At 41.1% G+C, this 24,690-nt stretch overlaps 1 protein-coding gene and 1 pseudogene across 7 annotated transcripts in view; both read right to left on the minus strand.

Annotated features, from left to right (window-relative positions):
* Nucleotides 1-22,836, minus strand: part of Or1f20 (olfactory receptor family 1 subfamily F member 20) — a 57,463-nt gene extending 34,627 nt beyond the window's left edge. The window contains exons 1-3 of one of the 7 annotated variants that reach the window (XM_039086525.2): nt 22,691-22,836; nt 21,884-22,017; nt 221-14,220 (exon numbers count right to left, since the gene is read on the minus strand). In XM_039086525.2, coding sequence (XP_038942453.1) covers nt 12,300-13,244 — 945 coding nt within the window. In that variant the 5' untranslated portion in view covers nt 13,245-14,220; nt 21,884-22,017; nt 22,691-22,836 and the 3' untranslated portion in view covers nt 221-12,299. Of the gene's footprint in view, nt 1-220; nt 18,578-21,477; nt 22,018-22,690 lie in introns of those variants that run through there. The other 6 variants (XM_039086526.2, XM_039086524.2, XM_063269561.1 and 3 more) reach the window with 6 other exon arrangements.
* Or1f22-ps1 (olfactory receptor family 1 subfamily F member 22, pseudogene 1) lies at nt 23,730-24,690 on the minus strand (annotated as a pseudogene).

The raw sequence follows: 24,690 nt of genomic DNA on the forward strand, positions 1-24,690 counted from the left end.
ATTTCTGCCGCATCTTCTAGCGAGGGAGTGAAGTGGAACAGATCAAGACCAAACATATCTCTCAGAGCTTTACCCACGTCCTGTAGCTTTTGGATTCTCTCCGCGGATGGAGGACCTTTCTCTCTCGGCGCCTGGCGATGGTGTGGCGTTTTTTTTGCCGGGTTTCGGCACCAGATGCCCCGCACTATCTCGCCAGCAAGAACACGCGGGGACACACAAATCTTACTGTAGCTAAATGTTTATTGAATCTTAAAGAGAGGGCCAGGGGCGCCGACATGGCATGGCTTATATACACCCTAGCGCGGTGCATCCACACCTGATTGGTCGCTTACCCATGATCTCATTAGGCACGCCCCGGAGTGGGCACGAAGGCACTCTTGCACATGCGCACACAGTTAACTTCCTGAAAAGAAGTTGGCTGGTGTGGCAGAGGCCAGTGCCATCTTGTAATGGCAAAGCTATCCCGGCTTTCCACGTGGGGCGCAGTGGAAGCCAGCGCCATCTGTGGTGGCGAATGTTATTGTAGCTCTCCACATCTGATGATGCCATGTAGTCTTGGTTTCTGTTGCTTGGGTTCCTGGGCTTGCCTCTGGCCATCAGGTTGTCTCTGGCATTACCTTGTTCTGCTATTTCTGACAGTGGCTAGATTGTCCTATAGGCCTGTGTGTCAGGAGTGCTGTAGACCTGTTTTCCTGTTTTCTTTCAACCAGTTATGGGAACAGAGTGTTCTGCTTTCGGGCGTGTAGTTTTTCCTGTCTACTGGTCTTCAGCTGTTCCTGTGGTCCTGTGTCCTGAACCCACCAGGCAGGTCGCTTGGAGCAGAAAAGTTGGTCGTACCTATGGTCTGGTGGCTGAAGTGGCTCCTGGGTGACTGATTTTGAGCTCTCCATGAGGGCAGCAACCAGAAGGGCCTGTACCACCTTTTCCCGGGGCCCCCATGCACCAGGGTCCCAGATGGCGTTAGTTGCTTTCCTCTGGAGTCAGTAATGTGGGCAGAGTGTAGTCTCTTCTGGCTTCCCAGGTGTGTCTGCCCCTCTGAAGGTTTAGCTCTCCCTCCCATGGGATTTGGGTGCAGGATTTTTTGATCGGTTTCCTTCAGATCCGGGTGGTGTCTGGACCGCAGGGGACCTGCCGCTTGAGTGCCCCTATCTTCTGGTTCCCAGAGTCCCTAAACAGTTTCCTCTTGGGCCAGGGATATGGGAAGGGGTGGGCAGTATTGGGGGTCTTTCCCGCTCTGCAGTCTCAGGAGTGCCCACCTGTCTGTGCGGTAAGCTCTCTCTCTCAAGGGGTTTGGGAGCAGTGAGCTGTGGGCAGGGATCAGTGAGGTTGGGGCTCCAGCTAAAAACCAAAAGTATCTGGTTCCAGAGGAATTTTGCCTCTCTCTGTCCTGAGTCTACCAGGCAGGTCCCTTACAGCAGAAAAGTTGGTTTTACCTGTGGTCCCTCGGCTGAAGTGACTCCTGGGCATCTGCTTTTGAGCTCTCTGTGAGGGCCTTGAACTGCATTTTAAAAACATCTTCCCAGAGACTGTACTGAGGAGAAATTCACACCAATTTCCCTCATGAATATCGATGCAAACACTCAAAAAATTCTCAAAAACTGAATCCAAGAAAACATCAAAATGATCATTCACCACCATCAAGTAGGCTTCATCCCAGGGATCCACAGATGGTTCAATATATAGAAATCCATCAACACAATCCACTATATAAACAAACTCAAAAAACTCGTGATCATCTCATTAGGTAATGAGAAGCAAGTTGATGAACTTCAACACCTCTTCATGATAATAGTCTTGGAAAGATCTGGGATTCAAGGCCCATACATAAACATAGTAAAGGTAATAAACAACAACCTAGTAGTGAACATCAAACTAAGTGGAGAGAAAGTTGAAGCAACCCCACTAAAATCAGGGACTAGACAAGGCTGCCCACTCTCTCCCCACCTATTCAATATAATACTCAAAGTCCTAGACAGAGCAATCAGACAACAAAAAGAGGTCAAAAGGTACAACTTAAAAAGGAAGAAGTCAAAATATCACTAATTGCAGATGATAGGATAGTATACATAAGTGACCCCAAAATTCCACCAGACAACTCATAAACCTGATAAACAATTTCAGTAAAGTCGCTGGATGTAAAATTAACTCAAACAAACCAGTAGCCTTCTTATACTCAAAGGATAAACAGGCCAACAAAGAAATTTGAGAAACGACACCCTTCTCAATAGCCAGAAATAATATAAAATACCTTGTGTGACTCTAACAAAGCAAGGGAAAGATTTGTATGACAAGAACTTCAAGTCTCTGAAGAAAGAAATCAAAGATAATCTTAGAAAGATTTCCCATGCTCATGGATTAGCATGATTAGTACAGTAAAAATGATGATCTTGCCAAAAGCAATCTACAGATTCAGTGCAATTTCCATCAAAATTTTAACTCAATTCTTCATAGAGTTAGAAAGACCAATTTGCAAATTCATTTGGAATACAAAAAACACAGGATAGTGAAAACTATTCTCAACAATAAAAGAACTTCTCAGAGAATTGCCATCCCTGACCTCAAGATGTTTTACAGAGTAGTAGTGATAAAAACTATATGGTATTGGTACAGAGATAGGCAGTTAGATAAGATTAGTGACAGAACTGAAGACTGAGAAATGAACCCAAACATGCATGGTCATGAGCTAAAACCAGCCATTGGAAAAAAGGTAGCATTTTCAACAAATGGTGCTGGTTCAACTGGAGTTCAGCATGTAGAAAGATGCACATCATTCCTTTTTTATCTCCTTTTATAAAACTCGCATCCAAGTGGATCAAAGACCTCCACATAAAACTAGATACACTGAAACTAATAGAAGAGAAAGTCAAGAATAACCACGAACACATAGGCATAGAGGAAATTTTCCTTACCAATGGCTATGCTTTAAGATCAAGAATCAACCAATGGGTCCTCATAATATTTCAAAACTTCTGTAAGGCAAAGGACATGGTCACTAGAACAAAAAGGCATCCATGAAATTGGGAAAATATCTTTACCAATCTTACACTTGAGGGCTAATACCTAATATACAAAGAAGTCAAGAAGTTAGAGTTTGGAGAATCAAATAATCCTATTTAAAAATGGGATACAGACCCAAATTCTGTGGAGGAGAGAGCTGAACACCCAGAAGTTAGGACAATCCTTAGACTCCAGGACAGTCCTTCACTTCTGCCCACCTCTCTCACCTCCCTGCCTAAGAGGAAACTGCATAGAGCTTCTGGATACAGGAATACAGGAGCAGTCAGGAGCAGGAAACTCGTGGGTCCAACCTGTGCCCAGAATTGAACTGAACCAGTCGTATAGCTCTCAGTACTTAAATCTCCTTGGGGAGAGAGCTGGACACTCAGCAGTGCAGACACTCCTGAAAACTCAGAGGAGACTACTCTCTGCACACATTCCGACCCAAGAGGAAATCACCTAGTGCCATCTTTGTCCCATGGGCACAGGGACCGAGGAGCAGTCAGGGGCAGGACTGTTCAGGTTTTTCCCTATTCCTAGAGCTGAAAGCCAGTCAAGAGGAGCACCTACACACCTGAGAGCAGAGCTCTCTGTTCCCAGAATCAGCTAAAAGAAAACAGGTCTACAGGAATGCTGATACACAGGTCTATAGGAGGGTCAACCCACTGTCAGAGACAGCAAGACATGCTAACACCAGAGACAAACTGATGGCAAGAGGCAAGCACAGGAACCTAAGCAACAGAAACTAAGTCTATTTGGCATCATCAGAGTCCAGCTCTCCCACCCAAGCAAATACTGGCTATACTAACACACCTGAAAAAGCAATATTTAGATATAAAGTCACATTTTATGATGATGATGGAGGACTTTAAGAAGCACACAAATAACTCCCTTAAAGAAATACAGGAAAACATGAGTAAACAAATAGAAGCATTTAAAGAGGAAACACAAAAATCCCTTAAAGAATTACAGGAAAATACAACCAAAGTGGTGAAGGAATTGAGTGAAACTGTCCAGGATAAAGAATGGAAGTAGAAACAATAAAAAAGCACAAATGGAGACAACCCTGGATATAGAAAATCTAAGGAAGAGACCAGGATTCATAGATTCAAGCATCACCAACAGAATACAAGAGATAGAAAGGAGAATCTCAGGGGCAGAAGAAACCATAGAAAATATTGACAGAACCATCAAAGATAATGTAAAATGCAAAAAGCTCTTAGCCCAGAACATTCAGGAAATCCAGGACACAATGAGAAGATCAAACCTAAGGATAATAGGTATAGAATAAAGTGAAGACTCCCAACTGAAAGGGCCAGTAAATATCTTCAACAAAATTATAGAAGAAAACTTCCCCAACCTAAAGAAAGGGATGCCTATAAACATACAAGAAGCATTCAAAATTCCAAATATATTGCACCAGAAAAGAAATTTCTCCTGTCACATAATAGTCAAAATACCAAATGCACAAAATGAAGAAAAAATATTAAAAGCACTAAGGGAAAAATGTCAAGTATCATATAAAAGCAGACCTATAAGAATTAGATCAGACTTCTCACCAGAGACTATGAAAGCCAGAAGATCATGGGCAGATGTCATACAGACCCTAAGAGAATACAAATGCCAGCCCAGGCTACGATATCCAGCAAAACTCTCAATTAACATAGATGGACAAACCAAGATATTCCTTGACAAAACCAAATTTACACAATATCTTTCTACAAATCCAGCCCTAGAAAGGATAAGAGATGAAAAACTCCAACACAAGAAGAGAAACTATACTTTAGAAAAAGCAAGAAAGTAACCTCCTTGCAACAACGCCAAAAGAAGAGAGACACACCAATATAATTCCACCTCCAACAATAAAAATAACAGGAAACAACAATGACTATTTCTTAATATCTCTTAACATCAATGGACTCAATACTCCAATAAAAAGACATAGACTAAGAGACTGAATACGTAAAGAGGACCCAGCATTTTGCTGCATACAGGAAACATACCTCAGAGACAAAGACAGACACTACCTCAGAGTAAAAGGCTGGAAAACAACTTTCCAAGCAAATGGTCCAAAGAAACAAGTTGGAATAGCCATTATAATATCGAATAAAATCAATTTTCAACCAAAAGTCATTAAAAAGATAAGGACGGACACTTCACATTCATCAAAGGAAAAATCCATCAAGATGAACTCTCAATCATAAATATCTATGCTCCAAATGCAAGGGCACCTAAATTCATAAAAGAAACATTACTAAAGCTCAAATCACCCATTGCAACTCACAAAATAATAGTAGAAGATTTCAACATTCCACTCTCACCAATGGACAGATCATGGAAACAGAAATTAAACAGAAACAGAGAAATTAACAGAAGTTTTGAATCAGATGGTCTTAACAGATATTTATAGAACATTTCATCCTTAAAAAGGATATACCTTCTCAGCACCTCATTGTACCTTCTCCAAAATTGATCATATAATTGGTAACAAAACAATCCATAGCATATACAGGAAGATAGAAATAATCCCATGCATCCTGCCAGATCACCACAGACTAAGGGTGGTCTTCAATAACAACAACAATGACAGAAAGCCCACATATACATGGAAGTTGAATAACACTCTACTCAATGATAACTTGATAAAGGAACAAATAAAGAAAGAAATTAAAGACGTCTTAGAATTTAATGAAAATGAAGGTAAAACATACCCAAACTTTTGGGACATAATGAAAGTCATCCTAAGAGGAAAACTCATAGCTCTGAGTGCCTGAAGAAAGAAACAGGAGAGAGCATATGTCAGCAGCTTGACAGCACACCTAAAAGCTCTAGGCCAAAATAAGCAAATACACCCAAGAGGAGTAGAAGGCAGGAAATAATCAAACTCAGGGCTGAAATCAACCAAGTAGAAATGAAAAGGACTATACAAAGAATCAACAGAACCAGAAGCTGGTTGTTTGAGAAAATCAACAAGATAGATAAACCCTTATCTAGACTAGGTAGATGACACAGAGAGTGTATCCAAATTAACAAAATCAGAAATGAAAAGGACAACAAAAGAATCTGAGGAAATTAAAAAAATCATTAGATCCTACTACAAAAGCCTATATTCAAGAAAACTGGAAAATCTGGAAGAAATGAACAATTTTCTAGACAAATATCAGGTACCAAAGTAAAATCAAGAATAGATAAAAGATCTAAACAACCCTATATCTTCTAAAACAGAAAGCAGATATTAAAACTCTCCCAACCAAAAAGAGCCCTGGACCGGTTGGATTTAATGAAGAATTTTATCAGTCCTTCATAGAAGTCCTAATACCAATACTGTACAAAGTATTCCACAAAATAGAAACAGACAGAGCACTACCAAATTCCTTCTATGAAGCTACAATTACTCTTATACCAAAACCACACAAAGACCCAACAAAGAAAGAAAGAGAACTTCAGACCAATTTCCCTTATGAATACCAACACAAAGATACTCAATAAAATTCTTGTAAACTGAATTAAAGAACATATCAATATGATTGCCCATCATCATCAAGTAGCCTTCATCCCAGAGATGCAGGGATTTGACTATATGAAATCCATCAACATAATCCACTATATAAACAAACTCAAAGGAAAAAAATATGATCATCTCATTAGATGCTAAGAAAGCATTTGACAAAATTCAACACCCCTTCATGTTAAAACTCTTGGAAAGATCAGGAATTCAAGGTCCATAACTAAACCTAGTAAAGGCAATATATAGCAAACGAGTAACCAATATCAAATTAAATGGAGAGAAACTTGAAGCAATTTCCTAAATTCAGGGACTAGACAAGGTTGCCCACTCTCTCCCTATTTATTCAGTATAGTAGTGGAAGTCATAGCCAGAGCAAACAGACAACAAAAGGAGGTCAAAGGGATACAAACTGTAAAGAAAGAAGTCAAAATATCACCCTTTGCAGATGATAGGATGGTATATACTTAAGTGACACAAAAGATCCTCTGGAGAAGTAGAAAGCCTGATAAACAACTTCAGCAAAGTGGCTGGGTATAAAATTAACTCAAAGAAATCAGTAGCCTTCATGTACTCAAAGGATAAACAGGCTGAGAAAGAAATTAGTGAAATGACCCCCTTCAAAATAGTCATGCATAACATAAAATACAGTGTGACTTTAACCAAGCAAGCAAAAGATCTGTATGACAGGAACTTCAAGTCTTTGAATAAAGAAATTGAAGAGGATCTCAGAAGTTGAAGAGACCTCCTATGCCCATGCATTGGCAGGATTAATATAGTAAAAATGGCCACTTTGCCAAAAGCAATCTACAGATTCAATGCAATCCCCCAACAAAATTCCGACACAACTCTTTATAGTTAGAAATAGCAGTTTGAAAATTCATTTGGAATAACAAAAAATCCAGGATAGTGAAAAGTATCCTCAACAATAAAAGAACTTCTTGGGGAATCCCCATCCCTGACCTCAAGCAGTAGTATAGAGCAATAGTGATAAAAACTGCATGGTATTGCTACAGAGTCAGGCAGGTAAATAAATGGAATAGAAGACCCAGAAATTAACCCACACACCTATGGTTACTTGATCTCTGACAAAGCAGCTAAAACCATCCAGTGGAAAAAAGATAGAATTTTCAACAAATCATGCTGGTTCAACTGGATGTCAGCATGTAGATGAATGAAAATCGATCTATTCTTATTGCCTTGTACAAAGGTTAACTCCAGGTGGATCAAGGACCTCCACATAAAATCAGATACACTCGAAGTAATAAAAGAAAAGTAGGTAAGAGACTTGAACACAGGGGCACTGTTGAAAATTTCCTGACTAAAACACCAATTGCATATGTGCTAAGATGAAGATTTGACAAATGGGAACTCATAAAACTGCAAAGTTCTGTAAGGCAAAGGATACTGTAATTAGGACAAACAAATTGTGAAAACAGCTAACAAATTGTGAAAAGATCCTTACCAATCCTACACCCGAGAGTTAATATTCAATATATACACAGAACTCAAGAAGTTAGACTCCAAAGACAAATAATCGTATTCAAAAGAGGTACAGTGTTAAACGAAGAATTCTCAGCTGAGGAATATTGAATGGCTGAGAAGCACCTAAAAAGGTTCAACATCCTCAGTCATCAGGGAAATGCAAAACAAAACCACCCCGAGATTCCACCTCACACGAGGCAGAATGCCTAAGATCAAAAACTCAGGTGACAACAGATGCTTTTGAGAATGTGGAGAAAGAGGAACATTCCTCCATTGTTGGTGGGATTGTGAGCTGCTACAACTACTCCAGAAATCAGTTTGAAGGTTCCACAGAAAATTAGATGTTTTACTACCTGATGACCCAGGTATACCACCCCTGGGTATATACCCAGATGATGCTCCAATATACAACATAGTCACATGCTCTACTATGTTTATAGCAGCCTTATAATAGCCAGAAGCTGGAAAGAACCTAGATACCCTTAAACAGAGGAATGGATACCGAAATGTGGTACATCTACACAATGGAGTACTACTCAGCTATCAAAAACAATGACTTCATGAAATTAAAGGCAAATGCATGGAACTGGAAAATGTCATCCTGAGTGAGGTAACCCAATCATCAAAAACCATACATGGTGTGCACTCACATCATCATGGTGTGGATATTAGCCCAAAAGTTCGAATTACCCAAGATAAAATCCAGAGACCACATGAAGTTCAAGAAGAAGGAGGACCAAAGTGTGGATGCTTCAGTCCTTCTTAAAATGGGGAACAAGACTATTCATAGGAGGGGATATGGAGACAAAGTTTGGGGCAGAGACTGAAGGAATGGCCATTCAGAGACGGATGTGTGTGTGTGTGTGTGTGTGTGTGTGTGTGTGTGTGTGTGTGTACATATATATATATATACATATATATATATATATATGCAATCACCAAAACTAGATAATATTAATGAAGTCAAGAATTGCATTCTGTCAGGAGCCTGATAAAGCTGTCTCCTGAGAGGCTCAGCCAGAGCATGACAAATACAGAGACAAATGCCAGCAGCAAAACATTGAACTGAGAATGGGGTCCCAACTGGCAGAGTTAGGGAAAGCATTGAAGGACCTGAAGGAGGTTGCAACCCCATAAGAACAATATCAACCAATCAGAGCTCCTAGGGATTAAACCACTACCCAAAGCATAAACATGGATAGAAGCCTGGCTCCAGCAGCATATGCAGGAGAGGATGGCTGTGTTGGGCATGAATGGGAAGAGAAGCACTTGGTCATGCCAAGGCTGAACCCTGCAGTGTAGGGGAGGGAATGTTAGTGTGGGGAAGCAGGTAGGGGGTGTGTTTGGGAAGGGGGAACACCTTCCTAGAAGAAGGGGGTGGTGGATGGGCTAGGAGTCTTATGGATAGGAAACTGGGAAAGGGAATAATATTTGAAATGTAAATAAACATATTCCAAAATATATAAATAAAAGGAAACAAAAGATGAGAATATATTTTGTGTTTCAAATTTATTTTTTTCTTTTATTTTGTTCATAAAAACAGAAATTCACAGCACAGCCCATGGCCCATAATCTATAATATAACCTAGTCTGGTTACAATCTTGTGATCCTACTCCCTCAGCCCCCCAGTGCTGGTACTGTAGGCCTGTGATACCGTGTTAGCCTTATTAATCATTTTCAAAATAAATTTCAAAATGCATGGTATACTTTTAAGTTTTAAAAGAGACATAGAATTACTAAGGGGTGGACATACATAAAATCAATAAAAATAAGGGTACAAAGACTTGCACTAATTTTTGAAAGCCTGTTTTATAAACTAACTGTTGAAGGCTTAGATGTAGAATACTATTTGAGTAAAATTATCTGAGCCCATTAACATAGGTATGACAGAAAGGGATAAAGAGTACAAGTGACTGACATGGTGGATACTGGAATTGTAGAAGGCATTTCCCTTTCAATTAACCATTTTCCTTCTTTAATATTGTATGTCACACATGTTTATGAGAAGATAAATCATTAGCTCAAATGAATAGTAGAATTGGTTTTCTGTGGCTTCAAATATTTTTCCCTATTTGCACCATCAATATTAATATTGATAAATATTGATATGTATTGATATAATGATCTCTCTCTGTCTCTCTCTCTCTGTCTCTCTCTCCCTCTACACACACACACACACACACACACACACACACACACACACACACACACACACATTCTTGGAACTCACTGTGTAGACTAACCAGGCAGACTTACACCCTGCCCAGGAAACATGCACAGTAAAGAAATAAAAAGCAACCAAGTGTAAAACAGAGCTAAAGGAAAGTTTGACAAAAATGCCACCTCAAACAGAGACTCAGGAAAAAGCAAATGTGAGAAAAGCAGTGATCAGGCGGAGATTAGTTAATCAGGGAGATCCTGATAAAGTATATAGCTCGTCATTGGCCCTCAGCAGACTTGCACTGGAAGAGCAAAGACTGAGCAAACCAGAAGACAGAGGGAGGAACAGTGCAAGTTGAGGCTCACAGAGGAAGGAAGAGCCAAGGACAATGGAGGGTGGCTGAAGGCAGGTGGTGCTACCAGACAGTTACAGAACAGGATTCTACAGGGAAGAGACAGTAAGGAGTGGGGAAACTGCTTTTAGAAAAAAAATGTCTGAAGTTGTCTCAAATTACTTTGAGAAAAATAATCCATACATCTCAGAAGTCTTACCTACTTTAACCATAAAGAATGTTAGAACTAGAGGTGGTAGATGTCTTACAGGACAAGCTGCACACACATGGGTTCACAGTGGAGTGACAAAATACATGAGACATGTATAAGCAGAAGCTAGACACAAGAAACTGAGGAAGTGGGTATGAAGTCTCACTGCTTGTTCCTAGCTGTGGAGCTCTTGATAAATGTTAGCCACTAGGAAAGGAAGAGACAGTTTTCATGAAGAGTGTAATCACCTTAACTCAACCACAGTCCAGTGGAAGGTATATACACATCAGATATACACATAAGAGTATATGACAGCACAAAATTGGTGTGTGTGAAAGAAAGAAAGGAAGTAATGAATGGAGGAAAGGAAGGAGATAAGGAGGGTGGGGGGACAGGGAGACAAACAGACAGTGAAATAGAAAGAAACAAAGAAAAATGAAATGTTAAAAGTAAAAGGAATGAATATTTTCATTATAATTGAAAAGAAAATCATAGAAATACAAATACATAAGCTTAGCACAACGAAGTTAGAGTCACTAACATTAAATGTTATATTATGAAATGAACATTGAAAGCTCATAAATTGTTTTTGCTAATTGAAATTTCAAGGACAGTCAGGCCTGTCCATTGAGACTGTCTCAAAGCAAACAAAAAAGCAGTTGCTACATGAGTACACCAGCAAACACTGACACAGGCAGGGAAAGAGGGCAGAGGGGCTGTCCTGTCTGCACACTAGAACTGTAGAAGGCACAGATCAGTTTTATTAATTGACATACGTGCTGCTCAATGTTAGATGCTGTATAGTGCCCAGATATCAAAAATAACATCGTAAGTCCAAATGAGCTGCAGAAGTACAGTTTCCTGGAGTTCCAAACCCTCCCTTCTCAACACACAAAGTCTGATCTTCCTGTGAGATTGGTTTAGGCTGAGGTCTCTGTGGTGAGAAAGAACAAACATCTGTGGTTTACCAGAGGTGGCCCAGATATACCAAGTTGGATGCTGGCACTGTGCCAAGGGACACAGAGCATCGCAAAGACTGTCAGAAGCAGATATAGGTGTCTGATACAGCGACAGCACAAGATGTTGTAAGCACAACTGAATACAAGATCAGAGGATCTGCTGATGCAAAAAAAATAGCAGCATGCCCATTGCCCTGAAAATGATGGAGGTGTGTGGATGTTGCTGCTGCTTGGCCATTCAGAGCCCAGTCTTGTAGTGAACATCATGAAGAAAGCCATTTAGAATTGTTCCAACTTAGAAACCACATTCCATCTGGAGCAGGAGTCAATTCCAACACCCAACCCAGTTGTGAGCTTACCATTACGCGCTTTTCAGTGTTGTCCCATTGAGACTCCTCACACATGCCCAAAATTGTGCACAGGTGCTCATGGTGCATTCTGCCAAGGCATTGAAATTACAATGCAAATAACAAAATTTGTTGAAGAATTTTTCATTCTTTTACCTAAAGGATTTGTATTATGTGTTCTGTATCTGGTAGAGATAATAGATACTTTTCTTACAAAAGGTAATTGCTAAGTTTCATATAATTGACAAAACATGAAGAATTCCACACAATATTTCTCTCTGTATTGTTCTACACTTTCAACATTACTGCTTGGATGGAAATCTCAGGATAAGCACTTTCCTTAGAATTCCTTTTATGTCCCTGTTCCTCAGGCTGTAGATGAAAGGGTTCAGCATGGGGGTCACCACTGTGTACATCATGGCACCTGCCATGTCCCTCCCAGCTGAGTGAGGGGATGAAGAGGAGAAATACTCAGCAATGATGGTGCCATAGAAGAGGCAGACCACAGCCAGGTGGGAGCCACAGGTGGAGAAGGCTTTCCATCCTCCCCTGGGGGATGAGACTCTCAAGACAGCACAAGTGATGTGGATGTAGGAGATCAGGATACAGACAAATGGGGTGACAATGATCACAGCTCCCTCTGTAAGAATCATCAGTTCATTGAGATGTGTGTCTGAGCAGGAGAGTTTCAGGAGGGGAGTTGCATCGCAGAAGAAGTGGGGGATGATGTTGTCTGCACAGAACGAGAGGGGAGCCATGAGCAGTATGTGTAACAGACAGTTCAGATTGGCTACCACCCATGACCCCATGACAAGAAGGGCACAGAGCTGATGGGTCATCTTTGTTGTGTACTGTAAAGGGTGGCATATGGCCACAAATCGGTCATAGGCCATCACAGCCAGAAGGAAATTGTCCATATCAGCAAACACACAGAAGAAATACAACTGTGTGAGACACCCAGAGAAGGTAATGACCTGACTCCCTAGTATGTGGTTGACCAGTACCTTGGGGACAGTGGTGGAGGAGAAGCAGACATCCACAAAGGACAGGTTGCTGAGGAAGAAGTACATGGGGGTGTGTAGGTGGGAGTCTGTGCTAATGGCCAGAATGATGAGCAGGTTTCCCAGGACAGTGGCCAGGTACATGGTGAGGAAGAGCAGGAAGAGGAGCTGCTGCTGCTGCTGGGGCTGCCTGGAGAGTCCCAGGAGGAGGAACTCGGAGACACTGGACTGGTTGGTGCTGCTCATGAGCCTGAGGCCAGCTACAGAAAGGAGAAGCCGAAGTCAGAAGGCCATTTTCAGGTTTGGATGATATAACCAGGTTCACATTAATCCTGCATTAGAGTTTATGAATTAAGATTCACTCCTAATTTACATGTACTCTATTTACAAATTTGAGATTTAGGCTGTGTTAGTTTCCTAGATTGTCTCATTAATTTTATTGGATATAACATACGAATATTCATGCACATCATTCTAACCTGTATCTGGTAACATTTCCCGTCTTCCTTCCACTCCTTAGAAGCTCACAGGAAAAGAGGAGTAGCTAGTTATTTTATTGATCTCAAGCTCCAACTGGTGGTCCTGTGACTCCTGCTGCTTCCTCCTCTATGGGAGAGAGTGAGCAGCACATGTTGCAGAAGAAACATTGGCATCTCTAATACCCTGAAAATAGTTAACATGCCAGTTCTATTACTTTTACCTTGGAGGTGTTGGGTAATAGTGTTCATTATTCTAAGGCTTGGAAAATCTTGGGAAAATGGTTAGGTTCTCAGAAGGTGAAGAGTAGATGATCACTGTTCCAGACCTCCGTGTCAGAAGGAGGTCCAGGAGAATAAGATATTTTCTGCAGCATGAAGTCCCACTGGGGATAGAGTCCCCAAGTATCTCATTAAATACCAGTGTAAAGGAGTTGTATAAGTCTGCTCTTGGTCCCCCTTGACCAACAAGTGTGCAACATATCTTCTAAACTCACAGTCAGAACTTGAGGATGAAGCAATCTGTGTGAAGTCCCAGAGAGAATTCCTTGAGACTGATCTAAGCCTTTAGGGTTGAAGATTTGGTTCCCACTCTTCATCCCCTCAGCACAGAAAATGAAGTCATGGCACTGTATGAGGGAAAGTTCTCTCTTCCTCACATTTGATTACTTACCACTTAGGTCTTATGTCTCATTTGCCTATAGGCAGCCCTGGGAGTAACTGGCATTACAGGGTCTGGTTCAATCCTGTAAAATATACAGTGTAAGGTTCAGTGAGATAAAAGTTAGATTGGGGGTGTGTGTAGTCCTCCATGGCTGAAGGATACCCGTCCTCAGATAACCCACATCCTTGGGAATTGTGCCTTGCAGTCCACAGTGATGTGTACAGTTCTGAAACTGTATAGACCCTTGAGCGCAGCTCCAACAGCTTTCTTTATACTCCCCATCCCTTTCTCAGAGATGATTCATGACAGGACTTCAAAACCTAGCATGGGGATATCCTCAATGTGACTTGTCCTGTCTATGTACTTCCAAAAATTTACAACCTGCTTCCACTTGATTTACAGATGAATAAGCAAAATTCTGAGAGATGACATCAAAAACTGCAAACACACAAGAGTAGTGGAAGGAATCAAGGGTAAGTCCTACTTGTTATTGAGTTCAAGATTTTGGGCACTTCTAATGTCAAGTTGACAAAAATGATACCATGTGCTGGATTGCACCTCCATCCAGACACATTTAAGTCTGAAGCAACAAGATTGCTGTCATGTTCCAGGCTAGCTTTATCTACCATACCAGATCCAGCCTCATAAAAACAAGACAGCACAAAGAAAAGCGATATTAGAAGCTGGAGGTGGCTCAGTGGTTTAGAGCAGTTGTTGCTCTTGCAGAGGGACCAGGTTTGACTCCTACCCACAGGAACAAACAAGCAAATAAAAAATAAAATAAGAAAAGAAAGTTTAATGGCATAGATGAAATGATATGAGCTGTTAGATTATTCTTGCATCCATGTGCTTAAACATCTGTGCCATCTGCTCTTAATTTGTGTTTGAAATTAACTACAATAAAGTTCTTAGTTTAAAATCAGTACTTTTCCTGGCTATGGTGATTCATTCCTTTATTTCTAGCACTTGGAAAACAGAAGCAAGTGGGTCCCTGTGAATTCAAAGGCAGTCTGGACTACACAACCAACCTGTCTTAAGAAACAAACAAACAAACAAACAAACAACACATTAGCAAACTTGGAAGGCAGTTCAGAGGGTCAAGCGCTTGCTGTGCAGGGTTAAAGTCCGCAGTTTAGATCCCAGTGCCCACAATATACCTAACAAGTACGGCAGCCAGCCTGTAATCTAAGTGCAAGAGTCAGAGAAGAGATTCTGTCTTAAAGGGGCTAGGTAACCTAGCTTAGTCAGCAAGCTCTGGGTCCAGTGATAGAGTCTGCTTCTGTAAAGAATTTGGAAAGAGATCAAAAAGGATACATGGCACCAATCTCTGAGTTCTACATGCGTGCACACACACATGGACCCCACCTGTCTACACACATAGGAGCACACGAGCATAAATGCATGGACATTGCCTTTACACATGTATTCTCACAACATATCTGTACAGTTTTATTCATGGATTACTAAAATTAAAAGAAGAGGAATATCAGAACTTCTGAGGACGAAGCAAATGATAACCTCATGACCTGCTTGAGAATATGTTTAAGTCTGATTAAGTCGTCCAGTGCCTGTTTGTATTTGTGTAATTCTCATCAGGGAGACCAAGAAAGGATGATCTAGAGGCCAAGGTCAGCCTGGGCTACACACACACACACACATACACACACACACACACACACACACACACACACACACACACACACACACACATACACACACACACCTGGGTGTGTTGGAGTGCTGCTTGGCAGAATTTTCCACAGAGTCAGAACACATAGAAGCAATATCCTCAGAAAATATTCTTTGTAATTATGCTATCAGTCTTAATGTATTTTTAATTTTATTAAAAATTTTTATCTATGTAAGTTTGTAGGAGGTCCTTGTGCTCAAAGTAAGCCTCAGGGGGCCATAAAAGCTAAGCATACAAAGTTGTCTCTTCAAAAGGAGGGACATATATTTTGTTTTCATCCCAGAAAGATGAGAGAGAATGTGTTAGTAGCCTTGGCTCCCTGTGTGGCCTGGCCAGAGTTGTCACCCAGACCCTTATCTTGAACTTTTCTCAATCTAGACCACAGGCCTCTCCCAGGCCCTCATTATGAGTTTCTTCATCTTTAACCTGCTTCCTCAGTTAATCTACAGCTCCTAACTTTATGGAAGATGTCACTTGCAGTTTATGAGTATCCATGCAGTCACATCTGTACACATGGGATTGAGTTAGTTACACCCAGGAAGCTTGTTTTCAAATTTCCTTTCTGAAACATGTACAAATAAACTTCATTGTATCAGCCTCTCAAGGTCAATCCAACAGCTATGACCGAGGTGAGCTGAACTGTATTGAACTGCATTTTAAAATAAAACTTCCCAAAGACTGTACAAAGAAGGAGAACTTCAGACCAATTTCCCTCATGAATATCAATGCAAAAACACTCAATAAAATTCTTAAGCATTGAATCCAAGAACACATCACAATGATCCTTCACCATGATCAAGTAGGCTTCATCCCAGGGTGGCAGGGATGGTTCAATATGCAGAAATTCACCACCATAATCTGTACATTGATGTCAGTATGCAGGTGATGGCATGTACAAGATAGAATGATGCCTGTCATAGGACGGGAAGAACGAATGGGTGGAAGAACAGTTTTAGAAAGGGAGGAGACCAGAATGAGAGGAGTGAGCAGACAAGAGAACATGGAGGCTGATGTTAAGATTTCTCTCTGCACATTTACAGGTTGTTATGACTATTTATTAGGGAAGGATGTGTGCAGTATTTTGTGTTGTCCAGATGAGCTATTTTATCTTTATCAATTGGATCAGAGGTTATTGTGTGGTGTGTTCTTTCATGTGGTAATTTAATTGAATTCAAGAGAGTGTGAGGTGGCAGGACACAATGGGCCTGCCACAGAATTGGGATGTGTATGTCTGGCAACCTGCCTTGGGAACTAGATGGGTAGGGAGATTGCTGCCAGGCTTATAGAGTAGCCATTAGCAGTGTGATATGAGATGGAACTTAGCAGGTGAGATGCTTTGTTGACTGAGATGAAAATATCCCACAGATGCCATGTGGCCCTACAGTGCCAGCAATAGTGTGAGATAAAAGAAACCTTTTTAAAAAAATTATAGAGCAACAGTAGTCCACTATATAAACAAACTCAAAGAAAAAAAACCACATGATTATCTCATTAAATTCTGAGAAAGCATTTGTTAAAATTCAACACCCCTTAAGGATAAAAGTCTTGGAAAGATCAGGAACTCAAGGCCCTTACATAAATGTAGTTAAAGGCAATATACAGAAAACAAGTAGCCAACATCTAAATACATGGAGAGAAACTTGAAGCAATCCTACTAAAATCAGGAACTAGAAAAGGCTGCCCACTTTCTCCCTACCTTCTCAATATAGTACTCCAGGTCCTAACCAGAGCAATTAGACAACCATAAGAAACCAAACAGATACAAATTGGAAAGGAATAAGTCAAAATATCAGTATTTGCAGGTGATAAAATAGTATACCAAAGTGACTCCAAAATCATAGGAGAGAACTTCTAAACATGATAAACAATTTCAGCAAATTGGCTGGATAGAAAATTAACTCAAACCAGTAACTTTTCTGTACTCAAAGGATAAACACACTGAGAAAAAAACTTGGGAAAGGACATCCTTCACAATAGTCACAAATAACAGAAAATACCTTGGTATGACATGTATGAGAAAAGAGATCTGTAAGTAAGGGATTTAGCTATCCATTTCTGCAACAAAATGCTTGAGAAAATTCAGAGACTCTGTGTCTGACATCTCAGTCTACATTTGCATGGTCTTGTTGCTTTAGATTTATGAAGCTCCACATTTCAAGATGGACATGTGTGTTGGAGAGGTCTGTTCACTTCATGCCATCCTTAAAGCAAAGAAGAGCTCAGGAGAGAATTTGGGAGTCCAAAATCTCCTTCAGGATCTGCTTATGACCTGACATCTTTGCACTTAGCCTTACCCTGAGATGTCCTACCTCTTTCCAATAGCAACCAGATTTGTAACACATGAACCTGAGACACATCTATCAGAAATCCCTGAGTAAGCATTACTACTAATCCCATTCACATTAAAGAATGATAACAAGAGCTGGAGAGATGACTTAGTGGTTAAGAGACTGTCATTCCAGAGGACCTTACTTGGTTCCTAGCATTCATGTAGCAGCTAATCTGTATAACTCCAATTCCAGAAGATGCAATGCTATTCTCTGGTCTTCCAAGGAATTGCACATATAGACTACACAGCCAAACATACAGGCACATGATAGCACCTGCACCACCATGGTATCAAGAACTGGGTGTATGCCTGGGGGATTGAACAGAAGACACCGACTCGGGTTATTCGTGCTGCAAGAATGCCAATTCTTTACTGAGGTTCACAGAATATACACGCCAAGTCCACAGGGTGTAAAAAGCCCTGGAAGCACAATGGAAAAACAAGTTTATGTTCTCAGGATGAAAACAGGAACTGACCCAATGGTCTTACAGCCCATGGCCCAAATAACAAAAGCCAAGATGTAAACAAAAGTTTACATATGTGTCAGTAAGGCTAAGCAGGGGGCAAATGCTGCGGTAGCCCAGAAGGGTCCCACAAGTCCCCCTTTTCGATTTTAAAGTAGCACCTGTCTTAGGCCACTCTGGGAAAACCAATACCATTTCACATCATTGGGAGTCTCTGCCAGTCTCAGTGCCCCTGTCTTACGTGGGAGCTGATCTCAAAGGGTTGTCCATCATAGAGTAGCTACTTCTTGTAAAGGCTGAGCCAGATTTGGGCAGGGGGATTGTCTCCTGCCAAGGAGAGCAACACTTGCTTAGTTGCTGCCTGGGACTGGGAATGTTGCCTATGCATGTGACAAATAAGTAAAGCCAACTACCGCAGCATCAAGGGCCATAACACCGAAGGCTAGTGTAAGGTTTTGAACTCTACCTGGAATCACACAAACATGTGTGAAACTAGGAAAACAGGAGACTATATGAGATAAAAGTGCTGTCTGTTCAGCCATTCCTGACCTGAAGAAATACACAGATACACTGCTAGAGTTCTGTGCTTAAAGTGACAGACAGAAGTTAATGAAAAGACAGAAAAATCATTACATATATCTAAAAATGAAGATCTCAGCCATACATTGAAAGACTGGATCTACCATTATTGCGGGATTGCAGACCTCCTGATGGAATGGCATTCATAGAACAGGAAAGATCTTTAATGACAAGGTAAAAATCAGACACTCTGAATGGTTGCCGGATTGGTTGCAGAAGAGCCATTGTATTACACTCTTACAATTTTTAGTAATGAAGCATATGCTGATTATGAAATGTCAGAAATGATATTGGAGATCCTGATGGTACAGACCTATCATCCAAGCTTCTAGCAAAAATGAGACTGTAAGATAACAAATTCATGGCATGCCTTGGTTACAAAGTAAATGGAAATTCAGTCTGAGTATTTTGGTGGAAAACTAACCATTCAAAAAAAGCACAAAATGGGACAGGATGTCACCCAGTAGTAGCATGCTTTCCTAGCATGTGCAAAGCTCTTTTGATCCAACATCTTTATTATCAAAAACAAATAACAAGCAAGCAAGTACACAAACGAACAAAAAGAATGGAATCGAAGAAGGTTTTAGCATCTGTAGCAATGTTCCAGTCTTTCATTCAACTAGTGATGGAAATTGCTGAAATGGTTCTTGAACCATTGGTTACAGAAATAAATATAACAAAAAGTGTATCTGTACTGCACAGGCGATAACTGTACCTGGCCTAAGGTGTTCAGTTTGGAATGGGTTGAAAACAGTACGTATTAGTAACACACTATTGACTTACGAAACTCTAGAACAATCTCCATGATGTATGCATAGCTAATGAGGTTAGTGACTCAAGGGGAAATTTGAAAATGTCTACCTTCAAACACCTCCTGTTCTGTAAATAAAGGTCCTGTCATCTGGAAAAAAAAGTGCTGTCTGTTCATTTAAATTTAGAATTCCCAATTGTCAGCAACTTCTTTTTTCAGTTTATCCACTGTGCTTGCCTTAACAACAGACTGGGAGAGGGCAATCTCAGATACTGCAGCTGCAGTGGCTGCAGCAGCAATGGCTGTTAAAATAGCAGCAATGATGCCAAAAATCTCAGGATTAGCTGATTTTCTCCTGAATGATGGACAGGCAATGGAACTATGCCTGGGATCCTAACAACCAGGGCAGAGTCCTCTGGTCCCAAGCAGTTTCACATAGATGGCATTCCTGTGAAGAATAGTAAAGTCTATCTCCAGCATTAGTACCATTACAAACCACAAGGAAAATGGAGGAATTAAGACATATTAAAATTTTTACTAAACCTACTATTTTCAAATTTAAGGAAACCTTCAAAGGTGATAGACATATTGTAACAGGCAGTGAAATTAAAAGCTACCCCCTGTCTTAACATCAGAGGAGCAGCATCTAGGCATGTAAGAGCACCACAAAGAAACATTCCAGGATTAAGTGGAGGGAACAATGTGTCCTGCCTGCAACAGCTTGCACATAAGCCCATGTGCTGCCTCCAATCCCCCAGAGAAAAGGGGCCACCACTACACCCACATAGGATCATAACAGGAAGCAACTTAGTAGTGGCCCTCATGACAAGCCTCCCACTCCCATTCCATCTGCATGGGGTCGAATAACCAGTTCCCCATTACACACAGGTTGAGGGTCCCCCTATCACACTTCCCCAAACCCTTACCAGGGGCAAATCCCTGTTCATGCAGCATTTTCTGCACTGTTTTGGTGGCAACTACTGCTCCCATATCATGCAAGATGTTTCTCTCCCATAACACAGAGCATCTCTCTGAGCTGTCTGGGTGTACTGCTCCCAACATTCTCCTCTCCATATGAGATAATCTCCCCCAGACAGCATTGTCCTACATAATTGTAAGTAAAGGGAGCAAATTGTAAGTAAAGGGACCATAAGCAGAGCAACTCCTTAAAACTCAGAGGAATATGTTGTCTAATAAATTGACCTGCGTTGTTGGGGTCCGAGACCTCAACAACAGGATATGCTGCTCCCTGTCTAGGGGGAGGCTCAGGAAAAATTACCACTGTCCTTGGAGCCTTGTCTCCATAACACCACTCTAAGAAAGCAGAGGGTTCATAAGCAGGAGGAGCAGTAGTTCCTTCTTTAAAGAAAGGATTTTCACTAGGAGGGCGAGGTTCTGATATTTTTTAGCAACCTTGCACTTATTAATCTTCCTCTTATGTTCCTCTATTTCTTTTTCTAATGCCTCTTCTTCATCCTCCTCTTAGCTTGAATCCTGATCTGAATCAGAAATTTGTAAAGACTTACCAAAGGCATCATCCCGTGCTGCTCCAAATGATCTTTCTCTAACATTTGTTCCTTTATTTTAGCATTAATACTCAAGAGAGCACCCTTAACCAATCTTCACAAAGAGAATGTGGCAACATGAATGCTCTCAGGGCCATCTCTCTGCAGCGTTTTTTTGCAAATCTGTCTTAACATGATCCCGATCAGAAATACTAAGTCCTCCTGAATGAACAAACCAAGGACTAGTCTTTTCTAAAGTTTTAATAAAGTCCTCAGCTGTTTTTAACCTTTATCCCTGTTCCCTGCTGTTTGAGCAGAGCTACTGCCTGATCTGTTAGCTGTAATGTGGAACTCAAGGTTGCCATGGTGCAACCCTTTTACTTATTGTGAAGTAAAATTACCTTTGGTTTGTCACTGCACCACTCACCCATTATGTTCCTTCCACTTCGCTGGCTGGCTTCCTCCAACGATCCCATCAGGGATTCCTCTCTTTCCCAATCTCAGTGGGACCTCCACTTCATGGTCCCCGCATTGCCACAGTACTGAGAACTGGGCATAAGCCTGGGAGATTTAAAAGAAGTCACAGCCTTGGGTCATTCATGGTACGAGAATGCCAAAGCTTTACTGAGGTTCACAGAATATATACACCAAGTCCACAGGGTGGAAAAACCCGTGGAAGCACAATGGAAAAACAAGTTTACGTTCTCAGGATGAAAACAGGAACTGACCCAATGGTGTTACTGCCCATCGGCCAAACAGCAAAGGCCAAGATGTTCTTCTCTTAAAAACAAAAGTTTCCACATGCGTCAGCAAGGCTCAGCAGGGGCCAAACGCTGAGGGAGCCCAAGAGGGTCCCACAGCCAAAGCATCCATACACATAATAAGAATCTCAAAAACTTAAAGAATGATAAAGGAATACTATGAAGAAATCTCACGAATTCGAAAATCTAGGTGAAACAGACCAGTTCTTTAAAAAATATTTATTTTTATTTCATGTGTACTGGTGTTTATCCTCCATGTATGTTTCTGTGACAGAATAGGATCCACAGGACTTGAGTTATAGACGCTTATAAGCTGCCATGTTGCTGCTGGGAATTGAACGTGGGTCCATTGGGAGAACAGCCAATGCTCTTAAACACTGAGCCATCTCTCCAGCCCCTAGAGCAGTTCTTTTAAAGACACAATCTATATTGAGCCTTACCGAGGAAGAAATTATCTGAACAGATGTACTCACCTTGCCAGCTTGGGGCTTCTTTTCAGATGGGCTCATTTCAAGGACTATGTTGTAAGAAACAAAGCCTTGCTCAGGCATGAAGGGACTGGGTGGGCAAGTGTTGGGAGTTTTCCCTATGAACATGGAGAGTTTCATAGAACAGCCATAGCAAGAAAAATCTCTAGAATTGTGACATCACAAGACACAGAAGGCTGTTGTGGAATGACCACAGAGTACATAAACAAAAGTATTGTCCTAACCATAAAATGACCCATACTGCATGCTCCAGCATGATGACAGGAGTGGCCAGTCAGAGCTCAAGTTTATCTGTTCCTTTCTTCCAGCTGGATACATTAAAAGAGCCAATCACCAGCATCCTGATAGCAGCATCCCATCTGAAGCAGCAGCTAAACCCCAATTCCTTTCTAACATCACCCCCCAACCCTCAGAGCTTATCATAATGTCCTTTAGCATCTTCCAACTGAAACACCCCACTGGTCCCCAAACATGCCTATTCTTCCCTTTTGTAATCAGAAGTAAGAATAGCTGTGTTTGTGGTGCCTTCTGTTGGGATGGCATTCATGGTTGAAATAAAATAATTTCCTTAAAACATCTTCTGAGCAGGAGAGATAGCCCAGCAGTCACTTGCTGTTCTGCCAGAGGAACGAGATTTGGTTTCTAGGACCCACATTGTGTGATTGACATAGATCTGAAACTCAATTCTAGAGAGTCCTCTTTCATTCTCCTTGGACACACATATACAGGTAGAACACACACACACACACACACACAAAAACATGTGGTACACACAGATGTGGTACACAAACAAATTTTTAATCTTTAAAAGAATTAATTTTTATATTTATTTTGGCATGACTAGGGAGTCAAACCTGAACTTCATATGGACTCAGGAAGTGCTCTACAACTGAGCTGTATATCGAGTGTCTAATCATTTCTCACCTCTTGACTATAACATGGATTTTATTCTCCCAAGAGGTATATCAGATGCTTTCCTAACAAAAATTCTAAGTTTCACACCATAGATTAATAAAACCATTAATTATGTATATGATTTTCTTAGCCTTATTGGTAGATGTAGATTCAAGGTAAACACTTTCCTTAAAGCCCCTTTCATGTCCTTGTTCTTCAGGCTGTAGGTGAAAGGGTTCAGCATGGGGGATACAACTGTGTACATTATGACAGCTGCCATGTCCTTCACAGCAAAGTGAGAGGATGAGGGGTTGAAATAAAGGGATTTGATGGTGCCATAGAAGAGGCAGAACACAGCCAGGTGTGAGACACAGGTGGAGAAGGCTTTCCATCCTCCTCTAGGGGATGAGACTGTCGGGACAGCACAGATGATGTGGATGTAGGAGATCAAAATGCAGAAACATGGGGTGACTACAATCGTAGTTCCCTCTGTAAGAATCATCAGGTCATTGAGATGTATGTCTGAGCAGGAGAGTTTCAGGAGGGGAGTTGCATCACAGAAGAAGTGAGGGATGATGTTTTCCCCACAAAAGGAGAGTTGAGCCATCAGCAGTGTGTGCAACAGAGCATTCAGGTTCATTAAAACCCAGGACCACTCAACAAGCAGGACACAGAGCTTATTGGTCATATTTCTTATATAGTGTAAAGGGTAGCATATGGCCACAAATTGGTCATATGCCATCACAGCCAGCAGGAAATTGTCCATATCAGTAAATAAAAAGAGAAAATACAAATGGATGAGACATCCAGAGAAGGAAATGCTTGACTCCTGAGTTTGTGATTGTCCAATACCTCGGGGACAGTATTAGAGGAGAAGCAGACATACGCAAAGACAGGATCTTGAGGAAGAAGTACATGGGGGTGTGCAGGCAGGAGTCTGTGCTGATGGCCAGGATGATGGGCATGTTTCCCAGGACAGTGGCCAGGTACATTATGAGGAAGAGCAGGAAAAGGAGCTGCTGCTGCTGGGGCTGCCTGGAGAGTCCCAGGAGGAGGAATTCAGAGACACTTGACTGGTTGGTGCTGCTCAT

Source organism: Rattus norvegicus, chromosome 10 (genome assembly GCF_036323735.1).
Source record: "Rattus norvegicus strain BN/NHsdMcwi chromosome 10, GRCr8, whole genome shotgun sequence".
Taxonomy (NCBI): Eukaryota; Metazoa; Chordata; class Mammalia; order Rodentia; family Muridae; genus Rattus; species Rattus norvegicus.